General features: G+C 41.7%; 1 protein-coding gene across 1 annotated transcript in view; it reads right to left on the bottom strand.

Annotated features, from left to right (window-relative positions):
- The window catches only part of B3GALNT2 (beta-1,3-N-acetylgalactosaminyltransferase 2), a 331198-nt gene that overhangs the window by 4569 nt on the left and 303396 nt on the right, over window positions 1–23233 (bottom strand). The window contains exon 11 of the mRNA XM_063443383.1: window positions 3–59. Within this exon, the coding sequence (XP_063299453.1) occupies window positions 3–59 (57 nt within the window). The remainder of the gene's footprint in view (window positions 1–2; window positions 60–23233) is intronic.

Genomic DNA, 23233 nt, shown 5'->3' with positions numbered 1-23233 from the left:
ACCTGATAACGTCTTGGACCAATTGCAGACATCCAGATGCCCATACTCACATCTTCACCCTGAGAGAAAGGAAGTTGGTAAACACAAGTCAGATTAACTCCATTCTCAACTAGAGAACATCCTGCAGGTTGCCAGTATGCAAAAAGAAAGGGCAAAAGCTGCAGTTTATGGCAACTGTATAAGGCGACTCTACAAATCTCACATCAATGTGATTCAAGTGATCCATCAATGGTGGAGTATGTGGAATTCTGTATTCAATTTAGATTGCTTGCCAGTAACTTGTGGCACTTAAAAGAATACTACAAATTCCATGCCGCCATGTCCCCCCCCACCCCCCTCCCCGGGTTATTTGTCACTTTCTTTGGGAATTTGTGTAGTATAGATTGAGGTTCCATTGATAAAAAAAAACATATAGTGGCAGCAGTCCATAAAAGAGACCACATTTTATATTAGTGGATGTTGTGAGAATACTTTTTCATATATCTATGGAATACACCTCTACCTTTGGGTAAGGCAAGCATTTGTGCAAAATGCAAATAATGCAACAAATCTATGCAACACCTGGTTAAGTTATTTTTATAATTAAACCTGCATCTTATTATAGCAACCAGAAAGAATGTGTCTTTACATAGAAAACCATGATTTAAATAGTGTATTTTTTTTTTATTATTTTAAACATCAGAGCTAGGTATTTATATTCTCCATCACTCCGCTATTAAAGTTTACTTTTCTTTCTTTTTTTCCTCCTTTTCCCTTCTTTCTGTCTTCTTTTCTTCTCCTCCCCCGGACCCCCTTTCCCTTTCCTTCTCTTCTCCTAATCAACACTCTTAATTGTATTAATGCTTATTAAACTAATGCCTCCATAGTATATTATATGTATCCAATGATTGATAATTCAAATAAAAGCCCTTTTCAAATTCTCCTTGGGAGTTTACTTGATTTCTGACCAAATTCCAACAGATTTTGGCTTTTGATTTCCAGTTTCTTGCTATAGTAATCTTCATAGCTAAAAAAAAATAAAAATCTGCATAATCAGATATCTATCTTTAAATTCAAATTCTCCCAAATACATATGTAATATTGCTGTTAGAAAGTACCATCATCTACCCCCCCCCTTTTTTTTCTACACTGTTTGTTTGTTTTCCCCAAATAAAGCCACGAAAAACATCCACCAGGTAATTTGTATGAACGAATGACCGACCACCCGGCATATGGAGTGTGCCGCCTATTAACCACCCAGAAGCTGCGGTCTCGGCTTGTTAACCCTGTTCACCTCTCAATTACCGAACTAACTACCGAACGACTGACCACCCTGCATGAGGAGTGTGTCCCTTATTAACCGCAGGTTAATTGACGAATGGCTAGGTAGTCATCGTTCATATGCACGAACACGTGGCGGGACTTGGGCGTAGACCTTCTGCCACTGTTCTCGGACACAATTATTCATGAATGCCGCAGGGATCCCCAAACCTCCATCCGTTCGTGTCTAAGCAAACGAACACCATGCTGTTCGGTACTTTTAAACTCTGGAGGCTAGACCGACTCGATGCCTGAATATTGTGGAGCTATTTCTGGGTTGACTTTTGCCGAACGCCCCTGGAGACAAATTTTACCCTCATGGCGTTCCCACTATAGTGGTGAGATCTGAGCGCTTTTTGGACATCTTGTGCACTAAGATCCAAGCTATCTGGGGTTATGTTGGACATACAAGTTAAATAATGTATTATATGAGTTATGCATTTTTATGTGGTTTTTGTTATAATTTCAACTCCATAATATTTCCTGTACCTAAATGGTACTGTCACCACTTAAACTGATTATCTCCAGGATAGAGGGGAGGGTTCAGAAATATGCACTTTGTTCTTATTGGTTTATGTCCCTTGTCACACTGTGTTCTACCTGGCTTGAAAATGTGTATATAAGCAATGCCTTTCTGCTCAATAAACCAGACTTCTTACCCTCAACTCGCAGCCTCGACTTGTGTTGTAGGGAATTGCTGATCACTAGCTCTGCTCAGAGCTCCAGGAATACTTTACACTTGCAGGAAGAACGTTAGGTGCTGAATTGGAACTTTCTACCGCTCTCCAGGATTGGGGACAAGGACATCCAAAACGTCCAACCCTCAGCTAGCCTGAGGCAACCGTAACAAATGCCATCTTTGAAGATGGGATTATCTTAATTTTCAATAACTCCGATATAAATTCAAAAATAGTTTCCTACCATATGTGTAGATAATTACCATTTTGACCCCCACATCTCCAGCACGTTATATTATCTGTACGCTTGAATTTTGCTAAAATAGCTGGTACTAAATACCACCTATAATTCAATTTTAAGTGTGTTTCTTGTAATGATAGACAATGTGTAACTTCCCTTGTGTGCATAAATCTGGTTACCCAATCCTTGATGTCCAGGGTTACTTGTAATTCTTTTTGCCATGCTAATATCGCTCTCAATTTTACTCCTTGCTTTAGGGTAACCATTATTCTATGGATCTTCTTAATTACGCCTACTTGAACTTTATTATCGAAGATTTTATTTAATTGATAATGAAATCCATTTTCATCCTCCCTATATAGGTGCACTCTAATATAGTTATTAATTATTTTCCAAGAATAGTACTGAAAATTTGAAAGATCTAACTCTTTGCTTAAGGTTTTAATAGGCTTTAGTTTGTCCCCTATTAATAGGTCCCAGATTTTAATTTTATCGTATGGAGATTGTACCACTAAGTTTTGAATGTTAAATTACAAACTTACAAGAGAGGTATTTTTAATAACTTTATCTTTTAATAACATTTATTTCTTAAATCTTGTCCAAGCATTAATAATGTTATCAAGAATATTAGAACTACTATATCTAATTATTGTTTTAATTTTGTTATGATGAGCCCACAGAATATTTTCTAAATTCTTAATTTTTAATAACTCAGATTCTATCGCAGGGGTAGGCAACCTACGGCACTAGTGCCATGCACGGCACTCGAGGTGTCTTTGCACGGCACTCAAGGCTGCTAGAGCCAAACAGGCTCTGGCCTATCAGGAGTCCCAGTAAAACTTCATATATCTGCTAATCCGAAAAGGTGGTGAAGGACAATTCTCAATTTATGCATTGCAGCACGTAGAGGTAGTGATCTCAGATTACTTCCTCCCAGCACTTGTGAATAGGAAGCCACTCTGTAGTAGAGCAGCTCGCAGTTGCTGTTGCAGCTCCTGTCCTTGACATGTACCTGGCCAGCCTAGTCCCCACTGGAACCCAGGGAAGCCACCCACACTGCTAGATATACACAGAAATGCAGAATAACCCTCCCTTCATACAAATAATACGGACAGCCCACACACAAACATACACACAATCCGCACAAATGAAACACCACTAACAATCCACATACATGCACACAACCCCACATGCAATACCCCAAACAGCCCCCACACACTACCAAACACACACTTTGACATATCCATCCACACACACACACAATTCCACAAGCAGCACCCATACACAGCTTACATTCATATGTATCATACACAATACCATAAACTACTCATGAACATAAACAATATAATAGCTTGTATACGCAGGGCCTTCTTTAACGCGGGGCAAACTGGGCAGCTGCACCGTGAGCCCTGCTGGCCTCAACTATTTCTAACCCTCTGGCTGGTAATCTGCACACTAAGGAGGCCCACCGGGTGGCCCATGCACAAAGGACCACCCGCTGGGCTTCTGTCAGCAGGGACCCGGTCACACGCTGAGGTGCTTTAACAGCGTGAGCGGGCCCCTTGCTTTTCGGCAGCAGGCAGTGACGGCCACGCATCACTTCCTCCCACAAAGAGAGGAGCGCGCAGGAAAGAAGAGTAGGCAGATTGGAGGGGGGCTGGCCAAGAGCTCTAGACCCCAACTCCCAACGCCTTCAGCCACCAGCAGGAAAGGTAGGAAACTGGAGGGTGAGTTTTAAAGTGTGTGTGTGTCTGTGTGTCTGTGTGTCTGTGTGTCTGTGTGTCTGTGTGTCCAATCACGCCAACACCACATACAAACATATTCCACAAAAACACACAAAAACTGCTTAGTGCTAAAAACAGACCTGCAAACATGAGTAAATGGTCGAGCCCCAGCTGTCAATGCTATTCTGGAGTTGCACGACAGATGGGGATCTACCTTTTAATCATCCGTGCAACAGGGAGACCGCCAAGAATTCTTGCACCTCTCTACTTTAGGTCCGCCACTGTGTTAAAGTGGAGGACGTGATTGCATGCCTGGGAAGGGGGGACAGGGTCCAGGGGGCCCTAAGCAAATGCTTTGCCCAGGGTCCAGTCATTATTAAAGACAGCCCTGCATATATACGCACAAATACAACGATACAAAGAAATTACAGTAAAAATAACAAGCAGAATACGGCGGCATACACACCTCGATTTATAAAAAAAATAGGACCGGCACGCTACGGGACATCACAATCCTATATCGGCACAGTGCTGCTAAAAGGTTGCCTACCCCTGTTCTATCGAGTACTAATCTTCTTGTTTACAATTGTCTACTTGAAATTTATGAGCTTGGGTAACCATCACTACATAGTATAGTTTTCCAATTTGGTAAGCTTAATCTTCCTTGTTATGCCATAGAATATAGCATATCTCTACAGATTCTAGGTTTTTTCCCCAGCCATATAAACTTCTCTGGGATTTTTTGAAAATAGTCACAGTATTTTCTAGGAATTTTAAGGGGGATCATGTGTAAGCAATATAACCATTTGGGAAATGCGTAGGCTTTTATTATATTAATCCTGCCTATCTACGAAACAAAAAGGTGTTTCCACGCTGCTAGATTTTTTTCATATTCCTTAATTAAAGCAAGATAAGTAGCTCGCCAAATATTTTCAACATTGTTTGTTAAAATGATCCCCAAATATATAATCCCTGATTTGTTCACCAGGAGTCCACATTGTCTTTGAAATTATGTCAATAGCAATAGAAGAAGAAATCCTATATAAAATTCAGACATTTTTATTCACTTTATAGTTAGACAGAGAGTTGTATACGTCTATCTCTTTAAACAAATAAGATAAAGATATTTCTAGAGAGCTAGGAGTAACCTAATAGTAATACGTCATCTGCATACATGGTTAATTTACATTCTGTTGTGCCTATTTCTATGCCCTTAATATCTCTATTGTTTCGGATAATATTAGCAAGTGGTTCCAAGGACATGATGTAGAATATTGAAGCTAAAGGGCATCCTTGTCTCGTACCGTTCTTGATGTTCAACCAATTAGAGCAGAAACCTTGACCTACCACTTTAGCAGATGGGGATAATTATAATGCCATGGCAGAATCAATTAAGCGGTCACCAAAATTAAATGCTCCCATAGTTTCTTCTAAAAACAGCCAACTGACCCTGTCAAAGGCCTTTTCTGCGTCAATAGACAACATTAACATCGGCTGATGTTTTTGGTTTGCATATTCAATTAAGTGAATTATCTTCCTAATATTACTAGTTGATTGGCGGGATCTCACAAACCTTGTTTAACCCCTTAAGGACCAAACTTCTGGAATAAAAGGGAATCATGACATGTCACGTGTCCTTAAGGGGTTAATCCATTCCAATTATTGAGGGCAGAATTATATTAATTCTCTCAGCCAATATATTTATTTTGTAATATAGTAGACATTCCATACGGTCCTGGGGGTTTATTTGTTTTTTAGGTTTTTTTTTATAGTCTTTTTGACTATTGTTTTAAAGGTAGCATCCAAGCTTTCTCTTTGTTCCTGCGTTATTGTTGGTAAATTAGTTGTACTTAAGTATTCTTTAATTCTTTATTTTGTTCTTGCTGAGGGATATTATATAAGCTATTATAATAATTCTTAAATGCAATTCCAATTTTGTCTGGGGAACAATAAACTTCATTATTATCCATTATTTTAAAAATACTAGACTTCAAATTCTGTTTTTTAACTTGATTAGTCAGCATTCTATTGGGTCTATTACCCTTATAATACCATTTATGTTTCATTATCAATAGAGCTTTATTTGCTTTATCCAATAGTTTTTTTTCTAATTTCATCTTTCATGTGATCTATTTTAATTTTAACCATAGGTGACAAGCTTATATTAAATTCACTTTTCATTTTTTCCAGTTAAATATACAAATTGGGTTTTATAGTTCTTTTTATTTGATATGCATCTAACTTAATTATATGCCTTCTAATTACAGACTGATAGGTACACCATGAATTTGTGAGGCTTGTATTACCTGTCAGTGTCCCTTTAACGTTTCAATATTTTCCTCCACTTTAATAGGGATTCCTTAAGCCTCCATGAGGGTAATACTTTAGAATATTTCCTTTCTATCTCCATAAATACTAAGTCATGATCTGACCATGGAACGATTTGAATGTTGCTCTTTTTGCACTCCCTTATATTTATGTCTTTAATTAATATCATAAGTAGTTATGGTAGGGTGTGGAACTGCACTCTATCCCTTTAAGCAGTATGTAGCTGGGTGCAACTCAGACAGTCTCAGTACCAGAGACCAAAATGCTGAATAACAAAATAGAAGGAAAGTCGAGACACTCCAAGGTACAAATCAGGCAATTTTATTGAACCCACTTCATCGCAACGTTTCGACCTACACTTGACAAAGACCGTGTAGGTCAAAACGTTGCGATGGAGTGGGTTCAATAAAATTGCCTGATTTGTACCTTGGAGTGCCTCGACTTTCCTTCTTTTTAATTAATATCATATCCAATCTTGAATATGAATGATGTCTTATTGAGTGAGTAAAAAGTGTATTGTTTCTCTAATGGATTCAATGTTCTCCATAAGTCGTATAATTTGTATTTGCCCAGTGTTTCCTGAAATGCTCTAGCCAACCCTCTCTGAGAGGGGTCTATACTTTTCCCCTCTGGAATACTTTTAGCAAGGATAATATCCGATACACAATTAAAATATCCCAGACATACACTGTGTGCAGAATTATTAGGCAAATGAGTATTTTGACCACATCATCCTCTTTATGCATGTTGTCTTACTCCAAGCTGTATAGGCTCGAAAGCCTACTACCAAATAAGCATATTAGGTGATGTGCATCTCTGTAATGAGAAGGGGTGTGGTCTAATGACATCAACACCCTATATCAGGTGTGCATAATTATTAGGCAACTTCCTTTCCTTTGGCAAAATGGGTCAAAAGAAGGACAGGCTCAGAAAAGTCAAAAATAGTGAGATATCTTGCAGAGGGATGCAGCACTCTTAAAATTGCAAAGCTTCTGAAGCGTGATCATCGAACAATCAAGCGTTTCATTCAAAATAGTCAACAGGGTCGCAAGAAGCGTGTGGAGAAACCAAGGCGCAAAATAACTGCCCATGAACTAAGAAAAGTCAAGCGTGCAGCTGCCAAGATGCCACTTGCCACCAGTTTGGCCATATTTCAGTGCAACATCACTGGAGTGCCCGAAAGCACAAGGTGTGCAATACTCAGAGACATGGCCAAGGTAAGAAAGGCTGAAAGACGACAACCACTGAACAAGACACACAAGCTGAAACGTCAAGACTGGGCCAAGAAATATCTCAAGACTGATTTTTCTAAGGTTTTATGGACTGATGAAATGAGAGTGAGTCTTGATGGGCCAGATGGATGGATTGGTAAAGGGCAGAGAGCTCCAGTCCGACTCAGACGCCAGCAAGTTGGAGGTGGAGTACTGGTTTGGGCTGGTATCATCAAAGATGAGCTTGTGGGGCCTTTTCGGGTTGAGGATGGAGTCAAGCTCAACTCCCAGTTTCTGGAAGACACCTTCTTCAAGCAGTGGTACAGGAAGAAGTCTGCATCCTTCAAGAAAAACATGATTTTAATGCAGGACAATGCTCCATCACACGCGTCCAAGTACTCCACAGCGTTGCTGGCAAGAAAGGGTATAAAAGAAGAAAATCTAATGACATGGCCTCCTTGTTCACCTGATCTGAACCCCATTGAGAACCTGTGGTCCATCATCAAATGTGAGATTTACAAGGAGGGAAAACAGTACACCTCTCTGAACAGTGTCTGGGAGGCTGTGGTTGCTGCTGCACGCAATGTTGATGGTGAACAGATCAAAACACTGACAGAATCCATGGATGGCAGGCTTTTGAGTGTCCTTGCAAAGAAAGGTGGCTATATTGGTCACTGATTTGTTTTTGTTATGTTTTTGAATGTCAGAAATGTATATTTGTGAATGTTGAGATGTTATATTGGTTTCACTGGTAAAAATAAATAATTTAAATGGGTATATATTTGTTTTTGTTAAGTTGCCTAATAATTATGCACAGTAATAGTCACCTGCACACACAGATATCCCCCTAAAATAGCTATAACTAAAAACAAACTAAAAACTACTTCCAAAAATATTCAGCTTTGATATTAATGAGTTTTTTGGGTTCATTGAGAACATGGTTGTTGTTCAATAATAAAATGAATCCTCAAAAATACAACTTGCCTAATAATTCTGCACTCCCTGTATAAAGGTACCTTGGGTAATTTCATTTAGTTTCATTTAAAAAAAAAAAAAAACACTTTTATTAGCGGCATAGATACTCAAGAAAAAGAAAATGTGATCGTCCAATTTGCAAGTCAGGAAAATATATAAACCCTGTTAATCTGCCTGTGTAAAAATAAACTCATATTTTATATTACTGGATATCATTATTGCCACCCCACCCTCTTTTTGCCTTTCTGTAAAGCTGCGTATTGAAAGTGTGGATATCTCTTGCTGATTAAACGTTTATTATCCTGGGCAACCAAATGAGTCTCTTGTAGACAACATACATCTATTTTGTCTTTTTTTCAACATATCATATAACGACTCTTTAAGCCTTTTACATTAAGAGTAATCACCCTTAAGTTACTCATCCTTTATCTTTCATCGTGTATCTATGGCTTACCCGTTCAAATCCCTCACCACATGGAGAGAGTCACTGACCTGAATGAGATGCTTTTGCGGCTGCAGGTTTGTTCTAAACTACAACCCGTCTCTCCTCCACCGTACCAAAGTACCTCCATTTTTTTTTATCAATTCTAACGTGTATATATAAATACTGCTCAACCCTGTACTTAAGAAGAGGACCTTTATAGTCCCGAAGTACTTTCCTATCTGTGCTTTCCCTTCTCCTAAATTATGAAGGCTTCCCTAATGAAGCTTCTAGTTTTAAAGTGTTTTGCTTCGTATATCCTACAAATTAAATTTATTGATTATCCTCAAAATACCTCTGTGTTACTTAATCATTTTATATATGCGTGCTTACTAAATCTTTTTTTATATTGTTCAATATACTACCGTATATACTCGAGTATAAGCCGACCCGAATATAAGCCGAGGCCCCTAATTTTTCCCCAAAAAACTGGGAAAACTTATTGACTCGAGTATAAGACTAGGGTGGGAAATGCAGCAGCTACTGGTAAATTTCTAAATAAAATTAGATCCTAAAAAAAATATATTAATTGAATATTTATTTACAGTGTGTGTATAATGAATGCAGTGTGTGCGTATGAGTGCAGCGTGTGTGTGTATGAGTGCAGCGTGTGTGTATGAGTGCAGCGTGTGTATGAGTGCAGCGTGTGTGTATGAATGCAGTGTGTGTGAGTGCAGTGTGTGTGTATGAGTGCAGTGTGTGTATGAATGCAGTGTGTGCAGGGCCGGTGCAAGGATATTTGCCCCACCCCCCATATGTCCTGACCTCCCCTCCTCCTCCCTCAGTGGTCCTTACCTCCCCACCCCCGTGTTCCTTCACCCCCTCCCCCAGTGGTCCTGACTCACCCCTCCCCTAGTGGTCCTTACTTCCCCCTCCCCTCCCCTAGTGGTCCTTACTTCCCCCTCCCCTCCCCTAGTGGTCCTTATCCCCCCCTCCCCTCCCCTAGTGGTCCTTATCCCCCCCTCCCCTCCCATAGTGGTCCTTATCCCCCCCTCCCTCCCATAGTGGTCCTTATCCCCCCTCCCTCCCATAGTGGTCCTTATCCCCCCCTCCCTCCCATAGTGTTCCTTATCCCCCCCTCCCATAGTGTTCCTTATCCCCCCCTCCCTCCCATAGTGTTCCTTTTCTCCCTCCCATAGTGGTCCTTATACCCCCCCCTCCCACAGTGGTCCTTATACCCCCTTTTTTTTATTATTATTTTTTATTATTATTTCTTATTTTATTTATATTTTTATTTATTTTTCGTCCCCCCTCCCTGCTTGATATATGGCAGGGAGGGGGGCTCTCCTTCCCTGGTGGTCCAGTGGCAGTTCAGTGGGGGGGAGAGGGGGGCTGGCAGAGCTGTAACTTACCTGTTCTGCAGCTCCTGTCAGCTCTCTCCTCCTCCGCGCCGTCCGTTCTGCTCCTTCTATCAGCTCACACTGTAAGTCTCGCGAGAGCCGCGGCTCTCGCGAGACTTACACTGGGAGCTGACCGAGGTGCTGAACGGACGGCGCGGAGGAGGAGAGAGCTGACAGGAGCTGCAGAACAGGTAAGTTACAGCTCTGCCAGCCCCCCTCTCCCCCCAGTCTGTATTATGGCAATGCAAATTGCCATAATACAGACCTTGACTCGAGTATAAGCCGAGTTGGGGTTTTTCAGCCCAAAAAATGGGCTGAAAAACTCGGCTTATACTCGAGTATATACGGTAATTATCTTTTGAGTGATAAATATTAAATATAATATCCTACTCTCTCTTTCCACAAAAATGGTCTGTGTCGCTTTGTTTCTCTCTTCCCCATCTTTTCATTCCTTCCATTGTGTCTAATTCTCATTAATCTTTCAAGTAAATTATTATATTTTCATATGTGGTCAAATTAAATCATGTCTATGTGATTACATGTCTACTACCCCTGAAGGGAAAACCTAACTCAAGAATACTAACTCGTTCACCTAATATATATAATTTATATAAGTACGGCCTTTAGATCGTTGTTCTAAATCCAGGTTTTCTTTTTTACATATCAAACATATTGATATAGCTGCTACCCAATTTTTTTATTTACGTTCTGGCTTAGCCTCTGGAGAAGGATACCAAAAAATAAATATATATATTTTTTAATTATTATATCCCTCGAGCCCATTACTCATTTGAGTTTCCCCGAAATTTCTCAAGTATAAGTATTCATATTACTAACTTGCCTACCCATTCTTTAGCTTTGTCCACTCTATCAAATATGAAAGATTTATAGAATGTGACGGCAGATAAGAACCATTCGGCCCATCTAGTCTGATTTGTTGTTGTTCCAGACTATCAACTTCACAGGGAAACCCCATATGTATTTATTTTTTCCCTGAGCAAAGTGGTAATTTCCTTAAACTCCATTCTTTTTTGTTTTGTTGTGATTGATAAATCTTGGAAGAATGACAAATGTATAATTTTTTTATCTGTTGGCCAATCAGCATCTACTCATAGAGGTGAATTGAATAAATGAATCTCTATGAGGAAAGTTCAGTGTCTGCATGCAGAGGGAGGAGACACAGTGCTGCCCTGTGCTCTGCTAACAGCAGATCTGAGTGGATTGAGGAGTTTTATGCCTCAATCAACACGGAAGTCCCTCTGGTGGCAACTGGAGGTGTTCCTGGCTTCTGAGAAAATACAGTGTTTACATGAGAAAGGCTGCATGGAGCTATAGTTCTCACCTGAACAACCTCATTACGCTGAAGTTGTTCAGGTGACTATAGTGTCCCTTTAATGAGATTCTTCCTTATTGTTTTTTTTTTTCCTTGAGGTTTGTGGGGACAACATAGAACTTAATTTCTGTTTTTGTTCCACTTCTTCTTTCTTCTCCTTTTTTGTATTTTTTTTTCGACTCTCTTGTTTCTTTTTTCGTAGCCATATTTTCTCAAAATACTCTTACTGCCTCTCTGTCTATAATTGCCAATCACTTCTTTCTTTATTTTTATTTCCACAACTGTTGCTTTTATTTACACAGCTTAACGTGGAGAAAAGTAACATGACTCTTTAAGCCTTTAACATTAAGAGTAATCACCCTTAAGTTACTCATCCTTTATCTTTCACAGTTCAAATCCCTCACCACATGGAACACTATATGCACTATAAAAATTCGAAAAAAAACCAAACATACACTCAAACAAACATACCAACGTACACAACTCGACTATATATATATATCTATGTATATAGTAATATGGGATAAAGTAATAGGAGGCTCTGTCCAAACATGCACAATGCTTCAATACTGCGTCCCACTATTTGATATCTTATTGCAGGTTCCCTTTTCCTTTATCTGCTCTCTTTAATCTCTGCTCTTCCTGTATATTTTTCCTCACTCTTACTCTCCACCTCTTTCTTCAGCCTTTCTTTCAAACGCTTCCCCCCCTAACTTATACCCAGCAATCTCCCCTCTGGACTAAGCTAGTAGCAGACGCTACTTAGTATTCCCCTCTCGGTCTTGTACACACTGTTACCCGCTCTCTAGCCTTTGCTCTTCTGCAATCAGAAACGCCACAAGGTTACTGTGCCCTGATGGCCGAACTCCACCACGTCCCTATTCCGGGACCTCCACGCTCTTCCACCTGCGTCCTCTTTACAGGGTAACACAGCTGGAATAAATGTCCAAGACTGTTATCTTGGGGTAGCAGCTTGTTGCTTCAGTATACAGGATCTTACCGGGGGCTCAAGGCATCAGTCTGCACCCGCCAGCATCTCAGATTCTTTGCCCTCTCAGCATTCCACGTCATGACACTACCACTTGCCCAGGAATGCCGCTAAATAGTGTCATATTGATTAGTTATTGTAACGGACCGTTTCGCTCACAAGGGGATAAAAACTGTTTAGGCGATAGTCCCCTTTCCAGATAGACCAGCAGCTACTGCAATCACTAACCTCCCGAACTAGAAACTGCACGAATCCCCCAACCCCCGAACAGGAGACACACGAACCCTGGAAGCAGCCGAACAGGAAAAGCAATACGAACAGCTTACACTCCTGGTAATCGGCATACAGTCAAATTCCCCCCAAGAATGAGACAACACTTCACTTTGAGGGTTAAGCAGGAACTCTCTGATTTATTCACACAACTGTCTTATAAAGGATTCTCCCATGCAAGGGAGGGATTTACAACAATTACACAATACACCAATCACACATGATTTACCTCCCACAATGCCTCACAATCCCTCCCCTCTGGTCTGGAGATAATTGGGGAAGGAATCTAATTATCTCCAAGGACAGAGGCAAAACTCCATTACCCACATGGCAGACAAAAAGACAGTAAAATACATAAAATTACATACTGATACATTTAACACATAAAACACACATTTCTACATATCCCCAGATAGCTTGGAACTGAGCGCACATTATTAGGTGAATGGCACTCAGATCACACAAATACAGTTTAATTGCCATGGAGCCAAAGTCTTTAATTACACGAATAGGCTCCATGGCATAGCTATCTTGGTTAAAACATATCCACATATCCCCAAGTACCGACTGAACTGGTGTTCGACACCAAGGGCACGAATAGGAACTAGGGGGCAGACGGCTCAGCTGTGTTCGCGCAAGTAAGTGTCCGTTTTCAGTTCCACAGTGTTAGTGCTGAACACCGCTGGCCTTTCGGGACTTAAAATGGCCACTGCCACGTGTTCGGCAAACGAACAAAGGCCACCCAGCGTTCATCAATTAAGCTGCGGTTAACCGCAGCTTCTGGGCGGTCAATTGGCGGCACACTCCAGCTCCCCGGTGGTCCCCCGTTCGGTAGTTGGAATCTACCGAAAACCCCGTCAGAAAGGCACGAATAAGCCTTTCTGCAGGGAAAATAAACGGTTTAACCTGCAGGGCCATAGTCCAAAGGGAGCAGGCGAGCAACCAGGCTTCTCCAGTTCACAGTGGCGAGGTTGGTTTTGCCACAGTTATCTGTACCTATTTGAATTAAATCAAATCCACCATGAAGAACTCAATTACCTTCACTGAGCTAAGCAGGGTTGCTCCCATTAATTGGAGCTGAGCAGGGACCGGATATAAGGTTAGTTCAGTGCAGCTTAGGCTTTTCTACTGCCAGAGATGCTGGATGAGCGCTCATGTTCCCTTAAGTTGTCAAACCATTCTTACAGCTTGAAAAATTATTCTGGGAGAGCACCATGGCACTCCTGGAACCATGATTACTACAGCAGTATGTAGTCATTATGGCACTTTGACTGTTCCTTTCACAGTGATCTATGCACATTTAGTGATGAAGTTCGCTATAAACAGATTTCACGGAAACTTGGCATTTAATGTGCATGGATTATTTACTAAAATTCAAATTCATGCTTCTTCAAGACATTTGGAATATGGAGATGCTTTGTTTTTATGATTTTGTTATTCACTACCATGAGCGGTTACCGCAGCTGAAATGCTCCATCATTTCTATCCAATTATGGATGAAAATAATATTGCTAAAACGAAAGTGCAACTTACACATCAACAATAAGATAAGCCTTGACTTGAGGACCTTCAGTTTTTGTCCGACTGCTTGAAATGGGTTTGACACAGAAACCGCCGACAAGCACAAAAAACACTACTATACTAGACTACACCATAAGGTAGCCAATATTGGAGACAAAAGGTATATTATACACCACATAGCTTTGTTCAAAACCTATACTGTTTTATTCCCCAATACTGACCACCTTAAGGAGCAACACATGAAGAGCATGGTCCTAGTTCTCGTAAAACTGAATTATTGGAATTATCTTCAGAAAGAAGAGCATTAAAGAAGTTTTATTTAAATAACTTTTTTCCCCCTCAAAGACAGTTAGCAAAACAACATTTAGCTGTCTGACTACAAATGTAAGTTATAGTAATGTCTGCCAAGCTATATTATGACATGGCACTCTTGAAGGAATATACATAATTATTATCGGTGGATGTTGGAAGTGCTGTGAAAATGAGTGCACTTTTTCATTTATCTTTGCTGTACTTCTAATCCCAATAAGCACTTCAGTAGAGTTCACAACTGTCTGAAAATCTGAGAATGAGGAAACATCAATTTCAGAAAAGTGTCTTGTCTTGCGGAATCATTCATAGACCTCTCTGTGATGGATAAGATCCGACACAAGATGGTTCTACCATCTTCTTATAAGAATAACTTCATCCCCAGCCACTATACACAATGTAGGGATGGCACCTTCTGGAGTACTTGCAAAATATACAAAGTCCCTCCGAAAGTGACAGAGTTGCTTTAACACATTCTTATAATTTCTTGCTTGGTTTTTCTCATATTACTTATTTTCACTTAATTCTATTTTCATTATGCTTACAAGTAAAACCTACCAGCAGGGCTGCCATCAGAAATTTTGGGGCCCTCTACACAGCCCATAGGTCCTGCCCCTGAACCCAACTACGGTGCCCACCACTGAGTCTGCCCACAATAATGCAGGTGCAGAGTGCATGTTGTGAATGCAGTTTATGTAAAGCGGATGTGCTGCGTGTAGTGCACGTGTTGTGGATGCAGTGTGTATGTATATATGTGTGGTAGGATAGAGACTACATTCTGTGGGAAATTTCATTTATTTTGTAAAAAAAAAACGTATCATTCATTTTACTCCTCCCTGGCCTTTGTGGTGGTCAGTGGCATTGTGCAGGCTGCCAGTTGCGGTGTAGTCAAGAATGATCTTCAGCTACCAGGAGCTCCTCTCTCCAACTCTAGCGAGTCCAGTCTGCATGTTGCACGGAGCTTAACCCATGGCAACGCACTCATGGGGAGTTGAAAAGAGCTTCTAGAATGTGAAGATCGCATGTGCTGGGACCCCCTTCACTACACTGGCTGACGAGGTCCCGCAGGGTAATGGTGGAAAGTAGAGAGGGCACTGGTGCAAGAATCTTAATTTGGGCCCCCCTCTAGCACATGGGTGGCCAAAATACAGATCCCATCTGTCTAACAATGCTTTGCCAACAGGGGATATACAATTTGCCCATCCTTGCAGGGTATTTAGCACTGAGCAGTTTTTGCCTGTTTGAATTTTAAGCATGTTTTTGCTTGGAGTATGTGTGTCAGGATATTTATATCGGCAGACATTTTGTGCTAAGATAGAAATTAAAAGTGTATTGCCAGAGTCACTCAGAACATAGCGGACTCCATTTTGTATTTCAGGCAAGAACAGACACAAAATGCATTTCCTTTCTGTAACTAGCCACTAGCCTGAGCTAAGGAATGCATTATGTCAACAAGCCAAGTGATAAGCAATGAAGCAGGGGGATGGAATGCTCTGTTTAAATGTTAATGGAATATAAATCATTTTAAACACAGACACTAGTGACAGAGAAGACTAAGTAATTAATTCTAAATTTTACAAGGTCCCATTGTAAGTAAGGGGTGAAATTGAGTTTAGAACTGTCAATTTTATAATTTACAACAGGAATTGTCGACACACTGTCTGGAGAAAATCCAAAGAAACACTTTGAACTGACAGCAAATTTAAATTATGGTAGTCATTTTAGATAAGCCAAATGAAGTCAAAATCGTCATCAGGAAAAGTTAACTCTTTCCTGGTTAGGAAAGTTTAGTGAGGCGAGACTGCCCTCTATGGACCAAATATCTAAATTGCGATCTGCAGGTTGACCACACCTTCAGTATCCTATTGGTTCTACCAACTAAGGACGTACAGAGAATCTTTCCCTTTAAAAAGTTAGGACAAAGGGAAGAGAGAGGTTAGTTTTGGGCTTTCAGATTCGGACATTCAGCGAGATCCAGGACAGATATTCAGGACACTCTGGGACTAACTCAACTCTCAAACTTTTATATTTATTAACCAATAGTACATACTGAAATGTACCTTTCTAATGTTTGTTTGAATAGTTTCTATTTATCCTCAGTGTTTTTTTTTCACTAAGGAGTTTATGCCAGTTGATATGTTGTAGAGCTGCCCTAATCTTATTTAAATTTGCTTTTTTTTTTTTAATTATACGTTTTAGTATACCCCACGTGCTTTTGCTTTTTTGAGTTTATTAAAAAAATTACCATATTGTGATCACTATTTTCCAAATGCTCCTCTACTTGAATGTTGGTAAAAAGATCAACATTGGAGCGGGGCCTGACAGCCAAGATGGCTGGTAGCACATCCTAAGAGCTCCAGCAACAACTGGCACAAACGAGCTAAAATCGTGCAACAAACTCACACAAGCAGCTCAAAGTGACCGGGACCAGACTCAGAGCAACATGCCGAGCAGGACGGTACCAGTCCAGCACCGGTGCTCTGCCGACAAATCACTACCGGCCATGCGGCCTACACCAGAGCAAAGCCTGAGGTCCGGGGGAGGCGGCCGCTCTTCCGACACGGGACGAGCTCACAAGCGAGAGCCCACTACAGCCCTGCTACCCCCCTCTGGACCGGTGGGGGACATCCCAGTCCTCGCTGGGGACGACTATCCCCATACTACCGCCTGAACGAGCGACAAAATCTCCAGCCAAGCGGGATAAACAAGGCCTAGCCAAGATGGCGGCTCAGACGCAGCCTCGGACCAAACGAACACCTCCTAAGCCACCCACGCACACATCGGAGTTCGTTAGCCGGCTATGCACCTACTTCTGGGCGAAGTTTAAAGCCCGAAGACAAATCTACAAGCTAGCGCTAAGGGAGGTGATGGCGTGTATCCGCCTGGCTACCCGGCGTCTCCTGCAGGGGAACCCACCCTGTAACTCCCAAGTGGCAACCCGTCGGAAGCATAGCCAATGCTCATCAAGGCGGGAACCAGCACCGGGGCCCTCAGATAACAGTACAAGCCCCAGAGGAGCCTGCCGGTACACCCGACCAGCCTCCCATCAAGCGACTCCACCAACCTTCAATCAACAAAGTGCAGCCCCGCGAGGGGATGCACACAAAGCCTGCTGTGTTGCTGACCAGGACGCAGCAAAGACGTCTGCAGGTGGACGAAGCCAACGGATGACCCTTTTGCAGCCCACCGGGGAGGAGACCCTGATGGGGCGCAAGCCCTGCCACACAGGCAAAGTCACTGGACCATTACTCAACCACTCAAGCAAAATTGCCAGAACGGGCATCGGGTGAAGCAACCGGGTCCTATGCAATCCACGGCTCACGGCCAACAACCCTGCCTTTAAAGCAGAGACTGACACTCTCAGCAGCCGGAAGTAATGTATAAGTCCCCCTATCCAGGGAGAACATTCACCCTGCACAACCAGCCATAGGCACTACACACACAGTAATGGTGCGCTTATAACTTAACACTTACCTGGGCTACTTTAAATGTAATACAATGTCTTGCTTGTTCTGGTCCGTGTCTGTGGCCCTTGCATTTACTTATAAGATAGACCCAGCATACCGTATTGTATAATGGCCGCGTAGCACAACCAGGTTATTAACACGCTGTGGTCTGAAGCACCACGACTTTCAGTCTATATTGTAATAAGCTGCAGCAGTTCAGGCCTAGTGAATGTAACCACTAGTTGGATCTGACTATTCACCCTAGCCATGCTAGCATTGTACGATAGAGAAGCAACGTTTTCACTTAACCTATAGCATTAACCTTTTATTGTTTCAAGTTGTCATGTTTGATCTAACCTTGTACCACACCTTTTCCAATAAGCTGAAATGAAAAACTACGTTACAACCTTTTAGCTTACTCTTGCCACAGTGAGGCTCAGAGAATACACTCAACCTACACAGCTTAGCAAACATAGGCACCTCATACATATGTATACACCTGTCGTATGCCCAGTGAAGTGTAAATGTAACTTTTACTAAACTCACACAGCCATATATGTCTAGCCTTGAGCACAGCCACCACTGTATGCACGTTTAGCATAGATACCTCCTTACAAATTGTTTTTCCTACTGAAGAGTATTCAGATAGTTGTCTAGCTTGCAATATTCTTGAATGTTCAGCCTGACAATTTAATCACCTAATGCGTGTCTACGATGTTCTATAGCCTACTGACTCTTTATTTTAATAGTTTACCTAGACTGGCATTGCTTCTGGTTATATGTTTTTGCTACACAACAAGCCCCCCCCAAAAAAAAAGTTTAAAAAAAAAAAAAAATGAGGCATCGCTTCTCAGGAAATGTAGTTTCTTCAAATTTATGATGTACGAACCCTCCGCTGTAAACCATTATTGCATTTCCCTCTCTTTATTTTGTACCCCACTTTGTATGCCTCAATAAAAAGAAAGATTGACAAAAAAAAAAAAAAAGATCAACATTGTTTGGTATAACAAGATCTTTATCTGTTATAACGAGATATCTTGCCTGAAGCAGTTCTGTCAGGTTACTTCTCAGCTGTAGTAGTTTGTCTTGGTGTGTGGGGTGTTGTTTGCCCTTATTGAGGTCATCTATCATTTGGATTTCCGTAAGACGCTTCTGGACTCCCATTGTTTTTTCAGTATAGCTTTTTTTTTACAGGAAATGTTCCCTCACTACGCTTTTGTGTGCTTCCCAAAGTATTGTCGGGGATGTTTGAGTTGGTGTATTGTTTGTGAAGTATTCTAATCAATACTGTCCTGATGTCGGATTTTACTTCAGGCAGAGAGGGCATATATTTGTTGAGACAAAATTTGGCCACAACTGGTCTATAGAGGGGGACAGGGCGTGATTGTCACCAGGGCATGGTCGGACCACGTAGCAGTGCATTGTTCGGCTTGTAGGACTAAGGAGAGATGGTAATGTGACATGAACAAATTGTCTATGCGCGTGTTTGAGTTATGTGGGTGGGAGAAGAATGTGTAGTCCCGTTCTCAGGGTGATAGGCTCTCCAACAGTCAACTAGCTGGGCCTTTGCTAGGAGTCATTTGATCATGGAGATATGTTGGGGCGGGACATGGGATGTGCCGGAGGAAGAGTCCCATTTAGGGTCTAGTGTAAGGTTAAAGTCTCCCCCCATCTGTAAATTTTTGTAGTTTGTGGAGTGGACAGGAGAGGAACCTATAGTGTATTTGGTTCTGCGCATACACGTTAGCGAAGGTGTTTGTCCTTCTCCCTGTGTTCGTGCCTTTTCAGGAAAAGGAACCTGCCCTTCCGGTCCGTCATAACCCTGCCGCGCTTCTGGCTTTGCCACGGTGGTAGTCATTGTAGTATCCCGTGGGATATTGGTGGTTATGTAGTTTGGACTTTGCCTCTTCCTTAAAGTGCATTTCTTGGATAAAAACTATAGAGGCCCTGGAGGGGCGCTTGACCTTTTTTCTGGCTTGTTCAATCTGTCAGGATTACTAGTTGATCCAGCATGTAGAATTGTGTCACACAGATGACTAATAGGTAACGTATTACCGGGCCTTAGGATGGCCGGACTTAATGTACCAAAGAGCAGTCCGGGTACTTGCCGAGGTCAGGGGATACAGAAAGAGACACCATGAGGTGAGGAAAAATTTTACATTACCCCCACCTAACACCCCCCACCTGAAGACCGCCCACCGGGCAGGCAGGACCAGGCTTGAGAGGAAATTTAGCATCAAAATAGCGGATCTTGCAGCCAGCATGTATGTCAGAGGCCGGAATCCAAGAACGGTCGGCAGGCTCATAGCCCTGCCAATCAACTAAGTACTGCAAAGCGCCCCGAGAAAACCTGGAATCAATTATGGAGTAGACCTCATACTCTTCCTGTCCAGAAACAACCAAGGGAGTTGGGGGAACACTTGTGACCGTATACTTATTGCAAACAAGAGGTTTGAGTAGCGACACATGAAAGGTATTGGGAATACGTAATGATGCCAGGAGGGCAAGAGAATATGACACAGGGTTAATTCTCCGAAGGATACAAAAGGGCCCAGGAATCTGGGTGCAAACTTCACACTAGGTATTTTCACCTTAATGTTGCGCAATGATAACAATACCCTGTCACCCACTTGGTAAACGTGGTTGGCATCCCGCTGTTTATCCGCATAGAACGATCAGCCGCAGTTTTGAGAGCGGAATTAACTTTGGTTCAAGTATCACGAATAGAAGAAAGGTGATCATCCAAAGCAGGGATATCGGTCTGGGAGAAAACAGCAGTCAGGACAGTAGGATGATGACCGTTATTAACAAAGAACGGGCTGTAACCAGAAGAGTCATGGCTAACATTGTTCCTAGCAAACTCTGCGCAGGGTAGTAATTTGGACCAATTATCTGGAGGGCTATTTACAAAACAACGCAGATATAACTCTATTGACTGGTTAGCCTTCTCAGTCGTGCTATTAGTTTGGGGATGGTAAGCAGAAGAAAAAGACAATTCAATGCCCAACTGTTTACTGAATGCCCTCCAAAACTGAGACACAAATTGAGAGCCCCTATCAGACACAATATTGTGAGGAATGCCATGCAGTCGGACAATCTCACATATAAAGATAAGAACCAGGTCTTGAGAGGATGTCAATTTTTTAAGTGATATAAAAAGAGCCATCTTGGAGAAGCGGTCAACCACCATAAGAATGGTGGTGGTATAGCCATTGGAACTTGGAAGTTCCATGATAAAGTCCATTGACAAGTGGGACCATGGGACACTAGATACAGGAAGTGGTTGCAACAAACCACAAGGAAGCTTATGAGGGACCTTAGAAACAGCACAAACTGAACAAGCCTGCCCATAATCCTTCACATCTTTTTTTAAGGGAATCCCACCAAAATGATCTTGTGATCGCAGATATGGAGTTATTGATACCTGGGTGTCCAGCAGTCACATTCAGCACATTCTCTCTTTCACCTAATGGTGCCTGAGACTGAGCATCCATTATAGCACCAAGCAAGGGAGAAGACCGTGAAAGAACAGTAGAAGTGATGATACATTCAGGAGGCACGATAGGGGATGTATTGTGTTCCTGTAAAGACTTAGTATCAAACTGTCTAGACAAGGCATCAGCTTTACCATTTTTGGGACCAGGTCTGTAAGTTATAAGGAAGTTAAAGCGAGAGAGAAACAAAGACCATCTGGCCTGTCTAGAAGATAGACGTTTAGCATCCCCTATATAAGCCAAATTCTTATGGTCCGTAATGATCAAAAGGGGATCCTTGGAACCTTCCAAAATATGTTGCGACTCTTTAAGTGCTAGGACAATGGGCAACAATATCTCTGTTGCCAATATCATAATTGCGTTCAGCGGGAGACAACTTTCTGGAAAACTAACCACAAGGATGCAAAGGGATGTCCTGACTTTCCCAATGAGAAAGAACCGCCCCTACCCCAGTTTCGGAGGCATCGGCTTCCAATATGAAGGGTTTGCTGGTGTCAGGGTGTCTCAGTATGTCGGCAGAAGCAAACCTTTGTTTAAGAAGTTCAAAAGTCTCCATAGCTTCCTTAGACCATACCGTACTACTAGCCCCCTTACGTATCATATTGGTGATGGGGCTATTACAGAAGAGAACCCCTTGATAAATCTTCTGTAATAGTTCGCAAACACAATAAATCTTTGGATGTCTTTTAGTTCACTAGGTACTGGCCACTGTATAACAGCTTGTAGTTTCTTAGGATCCATCTGAAAACCAGAGGCAGAAATGTTATACCCCAAAAACTGTACTTCAGTCTGATCAAACAAGCATTTTTCCAATTTGCAATAAAGTTTGTTTTCCAGTAAAGTCTGCAATACTTGTTTGACCTGTTTGTGATGGGATTGGGGAATAAATAAGTGATGGGGTCAGGGAAATAAATAAGGATATCATCCAAATAAACCAAGACAAATGAATAAATATAATTCCTGAGTACATAATTAAAAAAGTCCTGGAATACGGCCGGTGTATTGCATAGCACAAAAGGCATGACAAGGTACTCACAGTGCCCGCATCTAGTGTTAAATGCAGTTTTCCACTCATGATTTTCCTTGATTCTTACCAAATTGTATGCATTCCTGAGATCCAGTTTAGTAAAGATCTTAGCACCCTGGAATCTATCAAACAATTTGGAAATCAGAGGAATAGGATAGGTATTCTTAACAGTAATCTTATTTAATGCTCTGTAGTCAACGCATGGATGTAATTCTCCATCTTTCTTTTCTACAAAAAAGAAGCCTGCACCAGCAGGTGAGGATGATTTCCATATATGGCCCTTGTTTAGTGAGTCTTTGATATATTCTTCCATTATTTTACTCTCCTGTGGCGATAAGGCATATACTGCCCCTTTAGGTGGCATAACGCCGGGTAACAGATTTATGGAGCAGTCATATGACCTGTGAGGAGGTAAGATATTGGACTGACTCTTACTAAACACTTCCTTAACCTCCCGGTATTGTATGGGAACTTCGGGGGTCTGAGGTGTAGTAGTGGGTAATTTAATGGTGCCCACTCTCTTGGTGAGGTGTAACATACACTTCCCATTACAATCCTTGCCCCATTCC

The sequence above is a fragment of the Pelobates fuscus genome, chromosome 2 (genome assembly GCF_036172605.1).
Source record: "Pelobates fuscus isolate aPelFus1 chromosome 2, aPelFus1.pri, whole genome shotgun sequence".
Lineage (NCBI taxonomy): Eukaryota > Metazoa > Chordata > Amphibia > Anura > Pelobatidae > Pelobates > Pelobates fuscus.
This window is presented reverse-complemented; position numbering and strand designations above follow the sequence as displayed.